The sequence below is a fragment of the Micropterus dolomieu genome, linkage group LG15, assembly GCF_021292245.1.
Source record: "Micropterus dolomieu isolate WLL.071019.BEF.003 ecotype Adirondacks linkage group LG15, ASM2129224v1, whole genome shotgun sequence".
In the NCBI taxonomy this organism is placed as follows: domain Eukaryota; kingdom Metazoa; phylum Chordata; class Actinopteri; order Centrarchiformes; family Centrarchidae; genus Micropterus; species Micropterus dolomieu.
Window position 1 is genome coordinate 1,094,099 of NC_060164.1, and position 20,881 is coordinate 1,114,979.

Consider the following 20,881-nt stretch of genomic DNA (forward strand, 5'->3'; position numbering starts at 1 on the left):
TGTGGTGTGTTCAGGATGTGGTTCCAGTCCTGCTGGATTACTGCCTGCTGCTACAGAGGCCGTAAGTATATAATCATTCATAGGTACATAAATGCAAACACATGACCAGCAAAAACAACAACTACGTTAAGACTCACTAACTTTCAGCTCATGCTGATCGTAGCTGAGGGCCGATGCAATGACATATAAACAAGGACACAGCTGATTTGCTGTATATGTTGTAGTCTAGTATAAATGGTTCATGGCTTATATATTAACCTGAATTCTTTTTTTTTTTCTTAAAATCCATGTGAGCTTCTGGCAGGATCACAATATATTCAGTATTCTAGAAGTTCCTTTTTGGCAACTTTTGAAAAGATCTTGCTAGAATTTTAAATGTGTGGGTTTGAACATAGCTTGGCTTAACAACATAAATGTAGATGGATGTATCAGCGTTAACACAAGTTTAAGGTCGCTTTCAAGCATGTTGTTTCAAGTCAATTTTATTTATATAGCCTGTTGTAAAATCTATCTGATGTGCTGGGATGCATCAGCAGTGATGTTCCTGCTAATTAAGAAACAAGTGAGGAAGGAGAGTGCTAAATATTCCTAATCATAATGAGATACAAGAGAACAGACTGGGAGATCCTATATTAATGAATCATTAGGTAACGATTAGGGGTGAGATGATACACTGAGCTCACGAGAGGAGAAGACACAGAGAAGAGATGTTAAAACTCTTTTTAAGAAATCTTCAATGCCGAATTATATAAAAATGATGAGCATTAAACACTTCATTTCGTGTGTGTGTGTGTGTAGCGACCTGCTGTTCAACCAGCTGTATGCTCGGCTGGTGGAGAACACGGTGGCTAAGGGTGTCTTTCTGGAGTCACTGGAGTCATACATTGTTGCGGACCGGCTCGGTCACCTCACCACACCCATCATGAGGGACCTCCTGGCCCATTACCAAGGCAATGGTATGATGGACAGCCTGGAGAGATGCATTGTCCATCTGGATGTCACCAGCCTGGACATCCAGAAGGTTTGTGTTTGTGTAGACCTTAAGAACTTTGTGGTGAGTTAATGATAAAAGCACAGTCAGCTGTCACCATTAGTGAGGACTTGCTAAAAAACAAATTAGTGTCTATGTTTCCACTAGTATCATTGTCATTAAAGGTCTTGTATGTGTGTGTGTGCATGTTTGAAGGTGGTTCAAGTGTGTTGGGAGAACCAACTCTATGATGCAATGATCTACATTTTCAACAGTGGCATGAATGACTACATTACACCTATGGAGGTAAGTCTTCCACCAGAAGGCTGTTTCATCCTGTCATCATGCCTGACATTATGCTAATTCTTTGTTAAATGATGTGTCTTCACACTCTTCATCAATAGGATGACTTCAATTTCAGTTTGACGTGGCAACAAAGTACAAACTATTTGACCTTTTAGGCATTCTCTCACTATTTAAGCTGTTTGGGGCCCTCAGTTTAAATTCAGGTATTTCATTTCCTACAAAAAACACTTTTCACTTTTTGCCTTTATGAAGCATTTTGTTTAATTTGTCTGTAAGTTTCAGTCTCAATTTCTTGTGAAAAGGCTCCCAGATCAACTTTCTACACTAGAAAGCTTCACATACTGAAAATTTATTTTGGCCGTTTTGGACTCTGTACCCGTTTGTAGCCTTTAGGTTCATCTATAATTTCTTACCAAAGGTTCAGTGTTGGGATCATGAACGAACTCTACCTTAAATCTCTGTTACTTTTCAAATTATAGAATACGCTGATCTGCAAGGCTAAAGTATTATTAAGGTAATAGGAGTCAGCACAAAAACCTAATGGGAAATTAATCATATTTAATTAATTAACCATTCATTGTAAGAATCAGTTTTTAGTGATGTATTTCTTTCTGTCAGCTAGTAAATCATTTTGATAGGACCTGTACATCAGATCCTGCGCAGTAACTGGTAACATACCCCTCTTTTTATTGCTTTATTTATTGTCTACTTCGTGTTTATGTTTCAGAAACTCTTTGCAGTGATTGGCCCACCACTTAGGGAGGGGAGGAGCCTAACTGGTAAGGCTGGAAACCACACCCCCCAGAGATCATAGCACCAACTATTTTAAGCATCTCAATAGTACAGAAAGTTTGAAAAGCACAATTAAGTCTTTAACTCTGTTCCTTTTCTTCTTGGACAGATGAGGAAGTGGTGATGGGAAACAAGCTGCTGGTGTACATAAGGTAAGTTCACGCAGGTATCAGTTTATTCCTCAGTCCATCAGTCTATGCAGCTGGCATACATGGCCAAAAAACTGATAGCAGCCTCTAGCTGCTGCTACATGTTCCTTGGCAAAGATGAGTACATTTTATGTTACCGTGAGAGGTGTGACTAAGTTCAACTTCACACTAAGACAAGTACTAAGAAAAATGCAGAATATATTGATTGCAAAAATGTGACATTGTGAAAGTAGGATGGGTCTAAACTGATCATTTCAAAAAGTGGGTGGGACTTGACCCTTGGACTGCAAATATTAACGAAAATCTCAAATCCTATACATGCTGTTGTCATACCTGGTACACAGGTGTCCCATAACATTATAAAGCATGTGTTCAATAGTGCCATCAACTGGTCAGTTATTAAGCATTTTACATTTTGATTAACAACTCATGAACCTGTTCCTTAGATGATGCAGTCAGCTGATATAGTCAATGCCTATTTGTGCAGACAAAAGTCTTCCACCATTTTTTGCTTCTTTTGCAACGTTTCATCTTATCTTCACCAAACTTGGGACTTACCATATTTAGAGAAGCCCTAACAAAACTCTAGACTTTGTTGTTGGTTGTCACTTACTATTTGTCTGTAATTGGTTACTAAACCTTTGAAGGTGTCCTAATGCACTAAATTGGACTGCAGCCACAGTTGGGAATGTTGTGCATACAGCCACATTGCACAAGCGTGTAACTTTTCATACAATTTTACCCACAGGGAGTTGTGGGTAACATTAAACATGATATTTCTACAATTATGTTTTTTTTAATAAAATGAAACTTAACTGTGCAAGTTCTCCATAAGCGCACACACTACATAAAGAAGCATGGCACCAATAGACTCACCATGCAGCCAGTTATAAAATACTTGAACTGTGAGGCAGAGACAACACATATTTGGGTGACACTACCCCCTGGGAGTGTGTACAACACATTGAAAGTGGTGTTAATAGCACCACCTTGTGGTCAGTTATGAAACACTTTTGACCCTGAACAGTAATATGACAAACAATATCTTTGCCTTAAATACTACAATTAAAATACTTACAATTTCAGAAAATTGTACCTATGTCTCTTGTACTGTGAAAATACAATATATGTTTCGACATATAAAAAATGATTTTTTTACAATAATGTCACTCACAACTGCTTGTAAAATGTTTACAGGGGAACAGTATACATTCATGACTCTATCTAAAAAGTGCATCCTTAACACTGTTAATGCATATGTAAAAGTGTGTGTGTGTGTAGCTGCTGTCTTGCAGGCAGGGCATATCCACTGGGAGACATCCCTGAAGATCTTGTGGTTCAAGTCAAGAACCAGGTATGTAAATACTGTATTTTCTAGGGTAGTTCACCAAAGTGATTCCATTTTACTGGTTCTGTTTTTGCAGAGGATCATTATAGAGTTTGGATTTGTGGAAATGGTTGAAGCTGCAAAAGTCCATTGTGTTACATATGTAAGCTTGTAAGTGGGACAGGACTGATGCTTTCTATTAGTTCTGTCTTAACCCTAATAAATGATTAAAAAAAAGTGAAAACAATGGTGCTCTCCAGTAGCAGTAATCCAGTGCTGCATTGAGAGAAATCTGGAAGTTGGAAGTTGGCCAAATGTCTTCACCCTCACCAACACCCCACCAATCATTGCTCACTTAGAATTTCTGGATTCAGCACTTGATCAGTATTTGTGCGAAAACCAGACTTGTTCTTTAAACAAATCTGGTATCAATAGGACATGAATGAACTACTATAACCTAGTTACTACTGTCATAAAATTGTAAGAGAACAGCGTATTTTTACACATTCTGTGACAATATAATTAGTTTTCAAGTCCTAAAAATGTCTCTGATTATGGCTAGTGTTGTGTAGTTACAGCCTTCAACATAGAAGAATGATCCCTGTCGCACACACTGAGATTACAGATTTAACCTACCCTAAATAGAAGAGGTGTAGCTGTGGGATTGGTACTCTGTATCATCTACTGATTGTTGTTGTTTCATTTAGTGGCTCAGTTTGTGTGTGTGTGTGTGTGTGTTTGTTTTTGTGTCAGGTGTTTGAGTTCCTAATCCGTCTCCATTCAGCCGACTCGTCAGAGGAGGAGGAGGTTTTCCCATTTATTCGTACACTCCTTCACTTTGATACCCGGGAGTTCCTGAATGTCCTCGCCATGGTGAGATCATATTAACTCTTGTCATGCTGATAAATGGCTGCATCGTGAATATCTTACTGTAAGGCCACTAATCTGAATGTTTATGCATGAGGCCTAAGAAAACACCGTGGCTGGCTGTCCCGCAGAAATGGTCACGCAAATCTATGCAAGATCCTGGACAGACTTAAAGGAACGTCAGAGAGGAAGCTAGAGAGGATGAGCTTCCTGATTTATAAATCTGGGTTAGAAAGATTTGGAGCAAGAGACCCAAGGAAGAATATAACAACAGCCTCACCCAAGTCCAGAAGGCAACAAGAAATCGAGCACCTAGTTAAGGAGAGAACAAAGTTGAGGATGCAATGGAGGGAAGGTTCAATAGAGGAGAGGGAACCTATCACATGCCACCCATTACTCAAGCTGTGAGGAAGCTCAAAGATGATCGCTTTGACCACAATGCTCAAAAAGCTCTAAAACCAGATATTCTACATTCATGGAACAGCCACACCAACGGTGTCAAGAGATGCCAGTGAAGAGCTTAGGGCGGCGGTACAATGCAAGCCTTAAGGAATCAGACCAGAGTAAGCAGCTGAAGGAAGAAACCATGTAATGCCTTGCTAACATCAACCACAAGACCCTCCTTCCAGGGAAGATGAAACTGTGGTAAGTTCTGGACATAACCCTGACATTAACTCAGGTCGCAGCAGCTCCCAGAGTTGGTTCAGTGTTTTTACGGCCATTTAAGGCTGCCAAGCGAAGCAGAAACTGGCTCTGGCTAAAAGAAAAGACAAGAACTGGGCAGCAAAATGACCATCAGCAAGCAGGAGGCGGAGGTCACCATTGAGCCCTCTGGAGGTGTCATGGGCCTATCAACGATTTCCTTATTAGAAAATGGAAATATCACCTTTTAAGCGATATATATGCTTTCCTAGTTTTTTTTTCTTTCACTTACAAATTTCTTACCTTATTCTAGACGTTTGAAGACTTTAAGAACGACAAGCAGGCCCTTGAGTACCAGCAGAGGATAGTGGACATCTTACTTCAGGTAAAATGACAGTCTTACCACGTGCGTTTGTGTTTGTTTAACATAACTGTTGATGGTGAAGACGGCATGGAGCACAAAGTAGGGCTCAGTAAGCTTGTCATTTTCCAAAACAGACGACAGAGTGATCTTGGAAAACCATTTCCAGCACAAACCTTCTCCTGGTTGTTGCTCTCTATCACAAATCAGACAAACAACTAGCACTAAATGCAAAATACAGGGATGTGTTTATCTTATGTAGCTTTTTTTGAAATGACACAGTATCCCTGTATTTTTTTAAAGCCAACAATACACTAAGACAGCATTAAGTTCATCTAAATGGCTCCATGTTAAAACAGTAGCAGAGTCAGTTTGTCTGTGTTATCCTGGACAGATGGTCTCTTTAGCCCGAGCGCCCCCCCGTACCGGTGCTTTTTGTTCCATACGAATCCAACATCTTTGTCACCTTCTTGTGGCTGACTCGTAGTACTGACACCAATTACTTTTCTGATATCTTTTCTGTTTATCTGCATGTATATCATGGAGCTCTTTGGCCATGTGAATATTGATCAATATTCATTGTGTTTTATGTTATTTAAAACATGGCTGCATGGAAATAAATAGTGTTTAAAAGTAAACCTCCAGTAAACAGTTAACATGTAAATGGTAAACATGGCCCAAACATGGAGACCGCCTGAGTGTATCTTTCTAAACTCTATCATCAATGTTGTATTGTAGTGTCTTTTTATCAAAGTTCCAGTTCCAGTTGTAGTCAAGGTGTAGAAGAAGACATTCAGTTTCATTATTATCTACAGGATCTTGGTTATAAGGGGGATGTTGCTTTGGAAATGTTTATTTTATACTAAGCGAGGATGAAAAACATATCTTTTCCTTTATTTATGATTATTTACTCTGGAATGGTAACAGAAAGAGGTTTACTTACAGTGGATTCATGTTCCTTAGTTTCTTCACCAATCGAAGAGTTAGGAGGTGCTTTTTGCTGGGGATTGGACCAGGGTTAAACAGGGGGTGCAATGAATTTAATTAACTAATATTACAGTTTTTATTTTCTCTGTAGCTTTTCTTTTTCTTTGATTGTGAAAATGTTTTTTCATGTTACCTAGGTGATGGTGGAAAACCCAGACTTTACACCTTCCCAGGTGGGCGGGCTCTTCACCTTTTTGGCTCGCCAGTTGGCCAAGGCAGACAACACGCTTTTTGTGAACAGGAAGCTCTTTGACCAGGTAACTTATCAGGTTCTGCAAATACCACGAGTTTTTCCTTTTAAAATCTAATTATCGTGATACTCACAGCTGGCCGCTGGTATAGGCAATACAGACGAAAGCTTAATGCTCAGGATACTGAAATAAATTAATTAATACATGAAAATGTATTAAAAAAGAATGCAGTGTGCACATTATGGAGGCAAAGGGAGTCCCTGTTATTTTTCATGTGCGTTTTCTCCTGTTCAGTCCATCTCTTGTGGCAAACAGAAGCAGAAAGAGCAGGTTCTGTGGCTTGTTGGTGGAGGCAAACATACAGACCACTCTACAATCACAAAAAATTGTTCAGAAAGAGTTTTGTACCTTTTTCATCTACAGCATGAATGCACATAAAAAAAAAGGTTTTAATGCAAAGGTTTTAACACTGAGCGTTTAATTGTGTCTTCCCAGTTTAAACCCTTCCCACTCTCCTCTGCCCAGTCCACCCCACTGGGGCCTGGGATTGCATGTTGACCTGCAGAAACAAAAACACACCCTACACACCCTACTCTGAAAAGTCTAATTCTTTTTATCAATGGAGATAGAAAATGTTCATCAAAATCTGCGTTGATCATGTTACATAAGCAATAGACTAGAGTTATGTTTAAATGGTGAACATCTGTTGTTATGACAATACACATAAGTATGTTACTATATATAGACATATATATATACCTATAACAAAATAGTAAAATAAAATAAAAGAAGTGTGGCTAGGAGACACAGACAAATAAAGGAATGCAACCTTTTTATTAAAACAATTCTAATCTCTAGACAACATTAATAGAAATACTTTTTTTCACCAACTAATCACATCATGTAAGCATCAGCAGGAATTGTAGTGTCTTCATCTGTGCTTTCAATTATATTGTGGATATATTTGGCTGCTATATATTAATATGTGAATGGAGCTTAATCCAACTACCTACTTAATACATGTGCTGTGATTTTATTCATCTCAGCATATAAAACAAATCAGATCATGCGTGATGAGCTTTAAAAGAAACAAAAGTCTCAGAGTTGAGGCCAAAACTCAAAAGTGTGGGTGGAAATCTACCTAGCTTTCCAATCTGATGGGGAAAAACACCATTTAATAGTAACAGAAATATCTTGCCGTTGTGAGTTAATTCAACACCCTTTACCTTAAAATATTACAATTCAGATTTCCAGTTTTGGGCCTACTGCAGATACCTTTTATATGCTAAAACTCAACCTGTATCTGTACATCATCACTGCTAAAACAGAGCATTTACAGCTGTTGGGTCATCTTTAATTCCGTGTTGCAAACACGTATGTCCTTATTCCAGTCCTAGTGGTTTAAATATATTCTATGTAACAATTCATTGTATTTGTACAATGTCCATTAAATCTTATATTGGGATACCTCAAACAATACTTATCACTAACTACGTTACTTGCTCAAGAATAATGTAACTCAATGGCACTTAAACTTTCTGAAGACAGATTATGTGTGGTCTCATCCATATGTATTTATGAGAATAACCAACTTCCAGCACTGTTCATCCACATCTTTGCTCTTACTGTCTTTCCAGGTTCTTGAGTTTCTGTGTTGTCCAGATGATGATTCCCGACACACTGAGAGGCAGCAGGTTGGTGATGGGCAGAAAACATAGCAGGCTCTGTCACACACACACACACACACAAACTGTGGCTTCAGAAGTATTCAGACCCCTTCCCTTTTTGCACACTTTATTGTGTTGTAGATGTAATTTTAAATGAAAACAATTGCCATTTTTACTACACTCGTGCTTGTGTGTGTGTGTGTGTATGAATGTGTGTGTATGGGTACATTCTGCAGCATTCTGCTAGATGATATCATCATGTCAGGTCACTGGTCTTTATTGTGACTGGTTTGTAGGTTCTGCTGGAGCTGCTGCAGGTCGGGGGTGTGGTCCAGTTTAATGAAGGAAGGCTGTTGGCTTTGGCAGAGAAGGCAAAGTTGTGAGTAGCTGACCAAAGACTGGAACAAAAGATTGAATAACTGTATTGATTTTTTTATGTGTAACATGTATTTTGTTTAAATTTTGCTTACAGTTCCCTGGATGGTGCTTCACAAAAGTTGTAGCCCATCTATGCAGCCCCTCAGTGGCTTTAAGTTTAGACGTAGCCGCCACAAATGCTTTTCCACAGATTCACATTGACACTTAACTTCTGCATGGATATACAAATGTATGAAAACCTTGACAGTGACTGACATTTTTGGTATGTGCAATATTCACTCTTTTGATCTTCACCAACTCCTGAGAACAATACCTCTTTAGCGTCTACATTTTCTGCTTTCTTGACTTTGTCTGTCTGCTGTTTGGTGTTGCGCAGGAAGCGTACAGAGTTGATGAGACAACTGCAACTGAACCACACAGCTTGAATTTGTTTTGCCATAAACCCAAAACAATATGTTCTAAGAGGCTAAAAAGATCTGTAGAGATGAGTGGAAGTCAGAGTTGGTGATAATTCCCTGTGGGCTTCATATTGCACATAGTCATTTGATCCAGTGTTAAAATATAACTTCACAATGCTGATAAGTAGCTTAGGCTGCTTACTCACCAAGTCATTCACTGTGACAGTCTTATCTAAAGAATCCAGTTGGTGCTCATTCTCACGCTGCTGCTTTTAATGGATTTCTTATGTCATGCGGAACTTTTGAAACGTCTTCACTAGCTGTGGAAACACCACAGTAACTTTTAAGTTATTATTACTATTGTTATTATTACATCTTGTGTCTCCCCCTCTTGCATTCCAGCTACCAAATCTGTGAATTTCTTTATGAGAAGAAACATCTGTATGACAGGATAATTGACTGCTACCTGAGAGACCCCCTCAGAAAGGTAAGAGTTATCAAACTATACACGGATTGGGCTGATATGTGTTCAATTTGAATGTGTGCATTTGCATGCATTTGATTTGTGTGGGGGTTTTGTTAGTGGGTTATGACTGAAAGGCATACAAAAAAAAGATCTACTACAGAATGTAGAATATTGTAAATAACTTGTCTTGTAGACAATTGTAATTTAATTGGTGGATTCAAATTCAAAAAGCATTTAGTGTGTGTGTGTGTGTGTGTGTGTGTGTGTGTGTGTGTGTGTGTGTGTGTGTTAGGGGGAGATCTTCAACTACATCCACAATCTACTGTCCATGCCAGGCTACAGCCCAGAGGAGAAACAAACAGTCAGGGTCAAAGTACTGCAACACATACAGGTCAGTACATACAGTACACATGGTTATTTCGACTGGGTCACAGTGGTAGCTGGCTAAGCAAGGTAGGAAGGAGGTCCTTCTCCCCAGCCATGTCGTCCAGCTCATCCCAAGGTATTCCCGGGCTAGATGGGATATATAGTCGAGCAGGTTCAGGATCCAGGAGGCTTCTGGATTAGATGTCTGAACCTACTACTTGGAGTATACACGACAATATGGGTTTTTAAAAACATTTGTGTGTATCACCCCTTAAACATCAGCATCTTTTTAATGGGAAAACCTATATTCTCAGCAGACATGGAGACATGAGTGCGGTCAGTCTGGATGGAGGGGACATCCAAACCCAAAGTCATTAAGAGCCACTGCTTTGTTTAAAATCAGCCATTGGTCTTTATTTGAATTTCTTGAGTATTATATAGTAGTGTTCCATTCACATAGGCTGTGTAGCACAACACAGTCTCACAGTCTGGAGCCGGCTGAAGGAGTAAGGGGCAGGGCTGGTGTGTCACAAGCTGAATGAACAAACTCATGTATCAACCCTGGTTTGTTTAGTGAACTTAATATATTTTTTCAGTGCAGTAATTTTTTTATATTTGCATCAAAATATTTAACAAATGAGAGGATAGGGTTGAAGAAAGACATTCTCTTTCTTACGACATGTCTGTAAGTGATTGTGTTTCACACACATATATATATATATATATACAACTTATTTTCACAGATGCTAGTGACCCTTGACCCGAGCAAGTCAGCTGACCTAGTGCTGTTTCACTTTGCTGAGGAGGTGCAGCAAATCATCTCTGAGCTTCAGGTGAGGTCAAAATAAATAATGATGTCATTATATATCTTCTTTATCTGGCAATATTAGTACTGACAACTACATGTACTACTATCAACTACCAACTATTACATAAATACTTGCCTACAACTTTGTGCACTAAAAACTGCTGAAGATCTTATTTACTGTCACTGGAACTATTATCATGATAGTCACAGGGTTCTTTAGACCATGGCGTAAAAGGAAATGATAATGAAATACAATCTCAACTTACTTCTAACTTACTCTTTCACTCTCTAGAATGACCAGCTACAATTCAAGTTCCTCAGCTGCCTCTTAGAGCCACGGTACGGTGTGCAGCCTGTTCTAATGATAATTCCGCTACCTCATTCCTACATTTCTTCAAAATTTGCCTCCTCTCCTCCCTGTTTAACTCCATCCTCACCTCTCATTTGCTCTATTTTTTAGGGAAGGCCATCATTCAGGGACCATCCTGCCACTGGAACATGACCTCCATGAGCTTCTGCTGGACTTAATGAGCCGCTTTGCCCCCAAGCAGCTCCTGAGCTTCCTCCAGACATCCCAGCACTACAGACTGGAGGAGGCCATACAAGTACTTTCTACTTTACTTTATTATGTGCATTGCACGTTTTTGTGGACAAGAGTTAAATACCTGAACCGAGTTGCTGTCATTCAGCGTCATCTCTCTGTCCCTCGTTTATGACACAATCTCTGAAGTCCATCGCCTGTCCCCTGGACATAATTCCTACATACCGTTTAAATGGAAGTATTGGACTCTGTAGGTCTCACAATTTCCCTTATTTATTAATAGCAGTCTTACATATGTAACTGTTCCGTCCTGTTTAAACAAGCGCACGATAGTTCAGCCTCCTAAAAAAAAAAAAAAAAAAAAAAAAAAAAAAAGCCTAACCTTGATGAATCAAAACTAAACAATTTTCCGTCTTAAGGTCCCTTAAGGTGCCCTCAGGTGGTTTGCCTCCTACTTAACTGACAGAACTTGCTCTGTTGATAAGTGCGTATGACTTCATGTGGCACTGCGCAGCGCTGACTTAACGGGATGCATGCTGGACTTAAAATAAGGCATGCTGGTTAGAAATTGTGTCCAACATTTGCCGGCACTGCCAAACGTCACCATGTCACATGACATTAAAAACTCGCGGAAGCAAAGCGGCTGCAGGCGCCGAGTCCGGTAAAAGTCAGCCACAGTCATCTAGAACGCACCTATTATTTCCCACTTGTGGAGTACCTCAAGGTTCCACTTGAGGGCAGATTTTATTTGCTGTGTATATGCACCCTTTAGGCTAATGACATGCAAATATACCTTCCACTGAATCTGGGTAATTCCAACTCTCATCACATCCATGCTTAATTGCCTCCAGGAATGATAGCAAGACAGAAATTATTTTTAACTATTCCACAATCGAGGCTTGTGGGTAAGGGGGATTGTGCCTTTGCTGTGGCAGCTCCAAAGACAAATCTGTACGTTTTCAGTGGCCTTCAGTTGCTCTTAGTGGTTTTAGTATTTTATATTCCTTTATTTTTAATACATCATTCTTACCAGTTGTATTCTGTTTTACATTTGTGCACATATTTTGATAGTGCCCTGTATTCTATCATTGCCATTTATTTTAGTGATTGTGCTATTTTTTTTCTCCTGATGTCATTTTACTCGCTATTGTTGTGCTGTTCACTTTAATTTGAACAGCACTTTGGGCAGCTCCGGTTGTTTTTAAACATGCTATATAAAAAATTTGACTTGACTTGACTAAGAAATTGGTGGACAAAGAGATTCTTCAGGCACTTTTGGACAGACCAAGGACAATACACCTCATGGTCTTTGTCAGGGAAGATAATAAAACTGATTACACCTAGTGCTTTATAGGAAGTAAACATTCTTCAGCAGATACAAAAAGCATTAAAATATTTATTACTTTAATGAAAATGTACCTATTTAAGGGACCTTATCATACTGCGTGATATAATGCATATTGGAAATATTTTATTATCTACTGTAGTACTGTGTACTGTGGCAGTAAAGTTCCAGATGGGACCAGCTTACGTGCACCTTTGAGTCTGAAAGCATGTGCTTCTCTCTGTCTTTCTATCCATGGCTTTGTCTCTAGATAACAAAGAAGTACCACCACAATGAGGCTACAGCCTACCTGCTGGAGAAGAAGGGTGATTTTCAAGGCGCTTTTGCTGTCTTGTTAGAGGTAACATGCTGCAAAACATGCAGCTAATTAATGGTTCAGCATTCACCAATTTAACACATGAATGTTACGGCTCTAAAGTAGTAGTGACTGACATATCTGTCACACATCGGTGGTCATATGGGCATCATGTTCACTCGTGGAGTCGAAGTATAAAGTTATATAAAACTGAAATACTCAAATACAGTACCAGTACAACAAACTGTACTTATACACAGTGAATACATGTACTTACTTTCAACAACTGATGTTATATGTAGTTGTTATTGTCACAAATTTGTTTTTATACTCTCTCTCTGAAGACATTGAAGGACAAACTGAGTCTCCTCACTGCTGAGAGTGACGGAGGAGTTGAAGAAGAAAACGGAGGAGGCAATGAAGAGGAGGGAGGCAGTGAATCGACCCTGACAAGAGTAAAGGATTCACTGAATGACATAATTGTCTTGTGTCATCGTAGCTCTCAGAACCTCTACCAGCAACAAAGAGAGGTAGGGGTGTGTGTGTGTGTGTGTGTGTGTGTGTGTGTGTGTGTGGGGGGGGGGGGGGGGGGGGTGCATTAAAAGAATAAATTAATTCATTGCTTCATTTCTCACAGGTTCTATGGTTTCCACTTCTGGAGACAATGATGGCTTCACAAAAACTAGTGAAGGGACGCAATGCCAAACACACCTTTGAGGGTAAGCGCACGCGCACACACACACACACACGCTTATTTATATTACTACACGTGAGCAGATTTTGTGGCTCTGTTCTTGGTTTACATTTAGGCATGTTAAATCTTCCATATTGAATTGTCAGTTGAAGAGTTAGAGCTGAAAGCTAGAACTGTAAAGTAAGAGATGAGAGCAACTAAGGAGACAATTACTTGTTAGTGCTGTACTGCACGCCACTAAATGTAATCTTTTTCAAATTTCATTTCCTCTGCCCCTAGTGGCCCAGAATCTGTGAGTGTAGTGTCAAGTGTGTCCATAAACAATTCCTTCTGTATAACATATAATTATTACTTAAAGTTGCCATTGAGCACCTTGTTTATTATTTCTCCACCACCTCCACCAAAACAGAATGACAAGCCTTGTTGTCTTAAGATGACGCTGATAGTGTTGCTGATAGTTGCTATTAATTATATTTGTGTATATTTCAGTGCTGAAGGAGCTGACGATGAAGGTTCTCAACTGTATGAGTAGCTTTATTTCTCTGCCTGCTATCATCCAACGAATACTTCAGGTGTGTATTTGTGTTTTTGTGTAGCCTTTCTAAATCTTTCCTACTTTTAAGTGATTGTTCCCAGTATCAAACAGTCACTCTCTTTGGACCTGCTAGAACTATGGGCTTGTGGTTACCTCCTTGGTTGCAGTGGTCACAGTAGTTTAAAAAGTCTAAAAACATCTAGAAGAACACCTCCTGCAGTATAATACACTGTTTAGTTGCCCATCCACATGCTTTGTGTGTTCTAAACTGTCACTGTTTCATGAAAACACTGCTAAATAGGTGTCTGTGCTGTGGTCCCTCCTTGAAGCACTGAGGTTTATGTATTATGCAAAAAGATTTGAAACTTACAAAACAAATAAAAATATCAGAATTATACATCTGGAGTAGTTTGACATGAACCACAATGAAATCCCCAAACTGGAAGGAAGCAAATTATTTTATACAGTATTTCAGGACAGCTTTAATCCTTAGCCGCACGACACAGGGGGAGATGCTGTTGAAACTGTTACCCACAAACAAGTTTGTAGTAGTCAGTTTAATCCAGAGTTAGGTTTGCATTTCTAGTGAGACTTCACTTGTAAAGTAGCATGTCTCCATTTACACTGTATATTGTGTACTAATGACATGTGATTTGTCTGCATGCTTGTGATTGTCAGGACCCAGTCTATGGGAAAGGAAAGCTGGCAGAGATCCAAGGCCTCATTCTGGGCATGCTAGACACTTTTAACTATGAACAGGTAATGCACTGTGTGGTTGTGTGTGCTAGTATACATTTTTCGGTGCTTTCAGCCACATCTTGTGACCTTCACCAGCAGATGTGGTTTGCTGTCTGAAAACAGCGTAAGGCATGGCATTGATGTTCCACTGTTGCCCTGAGGCCATGGAATAGTTATTGTTTCTAACTGAATAATTCTTCATCTATTTATAATATTTAATAATAATAAATATCAACTTTTTGTCTCATAAAATTATACACAGTACAAAACATGCAAGACATGTTCTCTGCATTTAACATATCCTAATTAGTAGCAGTAGGCAGTCATTGTGCAGTTAGGGGTTCAGGGCCTGGCTCAGGGGCACCTTGGGCACTGGTCTGTGCTAGACTCGAACCGGTGACCCTCCGGTTCCCAAGCCAAGTCCCCACAGACTGAGTGCTTCTAATTTCATGCACTGCCTTATTTTTTTGTGGATTTTTATATATTAATCACTGACAGATTTTCACATAGTCTTTCCATTCTCCTCCTACAAACAGGAGTGAGGATAAGATTCTGCCTGTGTGGCCCTTTTTTATTAACCGCTCAATCTGTGATTCAAAAGTAAACAAAAGAGCAGCGTCTGAACCACAATAGAAATCACAGGACTGGAAGCTGCATCACTCCCTCACTGATTGACCTGTTCTGTCAATACACAAATCAAATAAATAACAACAACTCCACCCGAGCTATTCATATTGCTGGTGCTATTAAAGGTTGGTTTATATTGTAAACACAGCAGTAAAACAGATGTACATTTTTGTTCAGTGAAGAAAAGCACTGTTCATCTATAAGTCAGACTCTTTTATTCCATATGCGAATGTATTTGTGATTAGCGTGGTAAAAAAAAAACACAGATTGGCCTTTAATACTGCTGTCTTTTCTGTTGTAGACTTTACTTGAAACAACCACGAGTCTGTTGAACCATGACCTCCACTGGTCCCTGGCCCACCTACGCGCTGCTGTCACAAGGGGACTCCACCCACGGCAGGACCACTGTAACATCTGCCTCCAGCAGTACAAAAGGAGGCATGACTCAGCTGAGGAGATCATTGTGTTCAGGTAACATCTTGTTTGTGATGCTGTGTGGAAGGTTTGGCCAAAATGTAGCTCAAAGCTGACTGACTCTTTACATGCATATATGTGGCTTTGTGTTCATATCCTGATGTCTTTTTAGTGTGAGAGCTGCAGCTCTCACACGTTTGTTCTCTTCGCTCTTTATTATTATTTATTCCACTGTTTTTTGGCATCTAACTAGTCCGATTAGACTGTACCGTTTGTCCTACAAACTTGGTTCCAACATCAAATTGTACATCTTCTTCATGAGATGGGTGCAATTACCCGTTTTGCTGATATCTGTAATTGTTGATTTTATATTAATATTTTTAAGCATTTTAAAATGAATGGGTTCCTATGGGACTCCTCTTCCAACCTAGCTGGGGCGGAGCTAGACTCCCATGATGCATGGCAGTGAAGAAAGTTTTGCTAAAATTAGCTAATAAGTCTCCTATTTGTTTGAAATATAAAACAAATACTTTGTGATTTATGTATTTGTTAAATGTATCTGCTTAGAATATAGTGTTTTTTGTTGGTAATTGTCATTCTTGTGGTGGTTTACTATTGAACCCAGGAGTGAAGTGCCTGTTTCATTTGATAAGAACAGCTGCATTGATAGATAGATATAGACACAGTCCTCGGAGTACTACTTCTTGTGCCTGACATTGATTTGAGTTACGATATATTAATATTAAAGCTTGCAAATTTACGGAGCTGTTTGAAGTTGATACTAACAAAATGTGGAGTCCTTACTAACTTTCAGTGTTTACTTTCAAAATTCTATGTTGTTAGTCTTTTTAAATGCAATCATTGTTTACATGATATTAAGGCTTTCACAGCACAATTCTTTGGCTGTTCATTTATTTTATTCTTCAAAAGCAGAGTAGCCATCACAAAAAATTTGTTTATAAGCAAAACATGCCTTCTATTGGTGCTTAGGAGCCATTTTTTTGTCAGAATAAGACATGACTGACAAAGAAACTTGAAAGCCTTCCCTTCACAGTGTATCTGAGTAGTCTGGTGGTGGAGGTCTTGCTCTTGCTCCGGATCCAGAGATTGATGGATCAAACCCCACTCACAGCATGTTAACGAAAAGGGGCCAAACTTAACACATATGTTTGCTGAACAAGTGTGCAGCACATCAGTCTCTTAGCTGATGGAGCACCGACAGCGGTAGCAGTCGCAAAAAAAGATTGCAGCTAAACATGCAAGCAACACACCAAAAGAAAGAGAAGAGCTCGCCTTTTTTTCCTTATGTGCCCTGTAGACTTTTTAAAAAAGGCCTGCACAGGCCAAATCCGCAAGTCCATGCGATCAGCTGATTTTACTCACAGAGCCTCCGGCTGCAGCTGCTTCAGGTGTGGTTGGTTTGATCGGCTGGACGTGCAGCCTCTCTTTTCCTCTGTTTGTGAGTCTTTACAGCACTTTAGTGACTTGTTTAAATAGGCTTCTTGCTGTTTTTCGTTTTATACTTGTGAATGTTGTTTTTGGAGGTTTGCGACTCACCACTAAAGGAAAAAGCACTGGTGGAGATCTTTCAGTTTAGTTTATTGATCGAAAGTTACTTTCCGTTTTTTACTTTCAACAAACGTATAAAAAAATGAACTTAAATATAAAAAAATATATATAAAAAAATTTGCGTGCTGTAGTCTTTCCTCTTATAGGCCAATACTACCAGTGAGGATGACCTGATTAGGATGAGGAGCGATCTGATACAATTTCCCAATACTTCCTGTGTTTGTGACTAGTTCCAGTCTGTTGCTTTGATGTCAATCAGTGTTACTGTTACTGCAGTGTTACTATTTCTTGAAATAATAATAGAACAATTTTATGTCTTTTCTGTAATCACCTGTCTGGGGACAACACTTAAAACATGTGCCTCTGGGAGACTCAGGACCAATTACTTCCTGCCACGTACATGTTCTAAAAAACGTGTGTTTGTCTTGTCAGCTGTGGCCACCTGTACCACTTCCAGTGCCTGCAGCAGAAGGACTGTGGGCGGGGCTTTGCTTCAGAGCTGCAGCAGCGGTGGAGCTGCTACAAGTGTTCCTCCTCCAGCCAAAGAGGAAGGAGCGGGCCTTCCACCGAAACAAAAAGAGGCCGCACCACGTCCCTGGCACAGGTGTGTGTGTGTGTGTGTGTGTGTGTGAGAGATCCATAGAGACACGAGGGAATTAATATACCCTCAGGAAAAGACTGTTCACTCTGGTATTACAATAATAAGTCTGGTGTAGTTTTACACTTGCTTTCACTAAATCCCATGCAAAGATCCAAACCATCAATACTTTCCGACTTCCCTACCCTATCTGTGGCCCCAAGTCCATTGGTTCCTACTGAAGACGTTAATATTTAGTTAATATTAGTTAATATTTAATAACAGCTCACATTTAGTGTTCTGTTTTCCTGCAGGCACAAAGCCAGCATGAGAGCAAATGCAGTTTTAACAACTTCATTAATTATTTAAATGTCCTGTCAAGGTAAAGCAGATGATTGTGTTCATGTGCTTAAGTCGGAATGTGGAAATAACATGGATGCTATTTATGAAGATGTGTTGGATTAGCATTATCACTGTCATCCAACTATGCTGAAACAGTTTGAATGTTTCTATTACAAAGTCATTTTTTTGTCCCAGAGTTGTTACTGCACCAGTACATCAACCTACTAAAATTTGGCTTGTACTGCAAATACTGCTAATAAATAACTTTCCTAATAAATCTACCTCACTCTACATGGACAGCAAACTAACCGTTATGGCCTAACTGTGCATTCAGACCAAACGCGAATTTAATACTTGAACGCAGCGGTGTGAACCCAAAGGAAACATTTTCCTGTGATTTAGTTGAAATAAATGGATCAAACTGAAGCTAAAATAACTACATGCATCTTAACATGATGCAGATTTGTTAAACATATGAATTCATGCTTTGTCTGGTCTTTCAGCAAGACAGCACAACAACTTTTAAAATGTTGTTTTCTGAATGGTTTTTACTTGTTCACAGTAAAGTCCGATAGCTGGAATCAAGTAACAGACTAATTTTCTGAACTCATCAGGTAGCTCAACTTCCTCGATTTCTTTTTTCCAAGCTGTGTCCAGTTTTTTTCAGTTTTCTATATAAATACGAGGTAATAGTATCACAGAGCTTGATACTGATATCCTTTTTGAGACTGCTTAAAGAGGTGGTATTCTGCTTTTTGGCTTTTCCCCTCTCCTTTATTGAGTTATATCTCTTTTTTGTGCATGTAACAGCTTTGCAAAGTGAAAAAGCCCAAAGGGAGTTCCCATCTCCCACAGAAAACTCTGCTCTGAACTGCTTGAAAACAGCTGGTTTGTAGTCCAGCCCTTACTTGTGATGTCATAATGAAAACGCGTCATAAAGCTTGCCAAGCAGCTAGCGGGGTCAGACACGCCCTCAAACCAAGCTAGTCTGAGCGGAGGCCCTTTGGCTCGACTCGCCTCCGTCGAGGTTCCAAGCGAGCTGAGTGATACTAAAATGTAACGTGAAAACACGACAGACTGCTGATTGGTCAGAGAGACTCGTCACTATTCACTGCATCATCATTGCGTGCGGCAGAGGCCAGCAACAGAAAGCTTTATATTTTACAGTTTTCGTGTGTAATTTCATCACTAAATCCACTTATGAGAAGTTTTGAGGTGAGAAATCAGCTGTGTAGATTTCCAATATTGACAGTTTTACGAGAAGTGATGGCGGAACAAAAATGTGCTTGAATATTTTCGGAGTTGAGGAGCTCCGCAAGTGGCTGCAGGGGAAGCCTGCTGTGACCCGCGGGAGGAGCGTGTGATGCCGGCCACCCGCCCTCTCACAGAGCCCTCTGCTCCCGCCGTCACACAGACCGCTGCAGCATCAACGGCAGAGGAAAACACAGCTGGAAGCTTTTCATACCGCTTATCTGTCTTTACATTCTGAAGAATGTTGAAACGTTTTAACTTAAAAAACAGAAAGCTGTGTGGATCACTGGTGTGTGTCACATTGAATATTAAATCGCGGCAGTTGTGTGTGGCGTCGCTATGACAACAAGCTACGTACTATCTCTGGGTACTGTCTGCAATGGAAAACGGAGCAGGGCCGAGTAGAGTCAGTCTATCGATTTGCGCTATGGGAGCATTTTTCGACAAGGCAGCAAAGATCGTCAGAACACCGGCAACAGGTCAGCGTTTAGTCCTGATGGTAAGATGTGGAACAATGATGATGTGGTTGTGGACTTGAGATTAACTTACACCATCTGCTAGGTTACGGTCTCTGTCTGAAGCGGCTTTGATTTGGATCACACTACCTTGTTTCTTACGACCCGCCCTTCTCTGCTTCTGATTGGCTAGTAGTCCTTACCTGGGAACTGCGCATGTGCAACTCCCAACAAAGATTTTGTACAAGTAAGATGCATCACTCTGTAGCTCAAGAGCCGAGCGTACAACACACAGGGTGAAAAGAGGAGCTGCAGCAATGTGCAGTATGAGAAAAATATGGTGTTTTTTGAAAATTAAACCATGTAAACCTGTTCTGGTACAACCCCTAATTAAGATTTTAAACCTGAAAATAAGCATAATACCACCTCTTTAATGATCCAATTCTTTATCAATACCCCTATCGATACTTTACTATTATTTGGTGACAGTTATTTGGTAAGACCAGACCCAACGGGTGTGAGGTAGGCCTGCACGGTATGAGAAGAATATTCCATGTGCGATGATAATAATAATAATAATCTTTATTTGTAGAGCACTTTTCAAAAACAAGTTACAAAGTGCTTTAACAAGTGTTAAGACAATAATACCCAAAAAACAATAATACAAAAACAATACAAGATAAAAAGAAAAGACTAAAATACACATTTAAGATAAATATAAAATTAGTAAAATAGAATAAAATAAAAGGGATAAAATGAAGTCAAATAAGATCGGGAAAGGCTCTCCTATAAAAGTATGTTTTAAGAAGGGACTTAAAAGAGT

The 20,881-nt window shown here is 39.6% G+C and overlaps 1 protein-coding gene across 2 annotated transcripts in view; it reads left to right on the forward strand.

Moving 5' to 3' along the window:
- The window catches only part of vps8 (VPS8 subunit of CORVET complex), a 42,677-nt gene that overhangs the window by 12,629 nt on the left and 9,167 nt on the right, over positions 1-20,881 (forward strand). The window contains exons 14-36 of one of the 2 annotated variants that reach the window (XM_046070228.1): positions 15-61; positions 799-1,021; positions 1,187-1,276; positions 2,004-2,055; positions 2,178-2,220; positions 3,499-3,571; positions 4,298-4,417; positions 5,367-5,438; positions 6,539-6,658; positions 8,230-8,286; positions 8,556-8,638; positions 9,438-9,522; positions 9,794-9,892; positions 10,611-10,700; positions 10,968-11,014; positions 11,136-11,280; positions 12,812-12,901; positions 13,201-13,386; positions 13,494-13,575; positions 14,040-14,122; positions 14,764-14,844; positions 15,752-15,921; positions 17,866-18,037. In XM_046070228.1, the coding sequence (XP_045926184.1) occupies positions 15-61; positions 799-1,021; positions 1,187-1,276; positions 2,004-2,055; positions 2,178-2,220; positions 3,499-3,571; positions 4,298-4,417; positions 5,367-5,438; positions 6,539-6,658; positions 8,230-8,286; positions 8,556-8,638; positions 9,438-9,522; positions 9,794-9,892; positions 10,611-10,700; positions 10,968-11,014; positions 11,136-11,280; positions 12,812-12,901; positions 13,201-13,386; positions 13,494-13,575; positions 14,040-14,122; positions 14,764-14,844; positions 15,752-15,921; positions 17,866-18,037 (2,310 nt within the window). The remainder of the gene's footprint in view (positions 1-14; positions 62-798; positions 1,022-1,186; positions 1,277-2,003; positions 2,056-2,177; positions 2,221-3,498; positions 3,572-4,297; positions 4,418-5,366; positions 5,439-6,538; positions 6,659-8,229; positions 8,287-8,555; positions 8,639-9,437; positions 9,523-9,793; positions 9,893-10,610; positions 10,701-10,967; positions 11,015-11,135; positions 11,281-12,811; positions 12,902-13,200; positions 13,387-13,493; positions 13,576-14,039; positions 14,123-14,763; positions 14,845-15,751; positions 15,922-17,865; positions 18,038-20,881) is intronic. The other variant, XM_046070229.1, reaches the window with a different exon arrangement.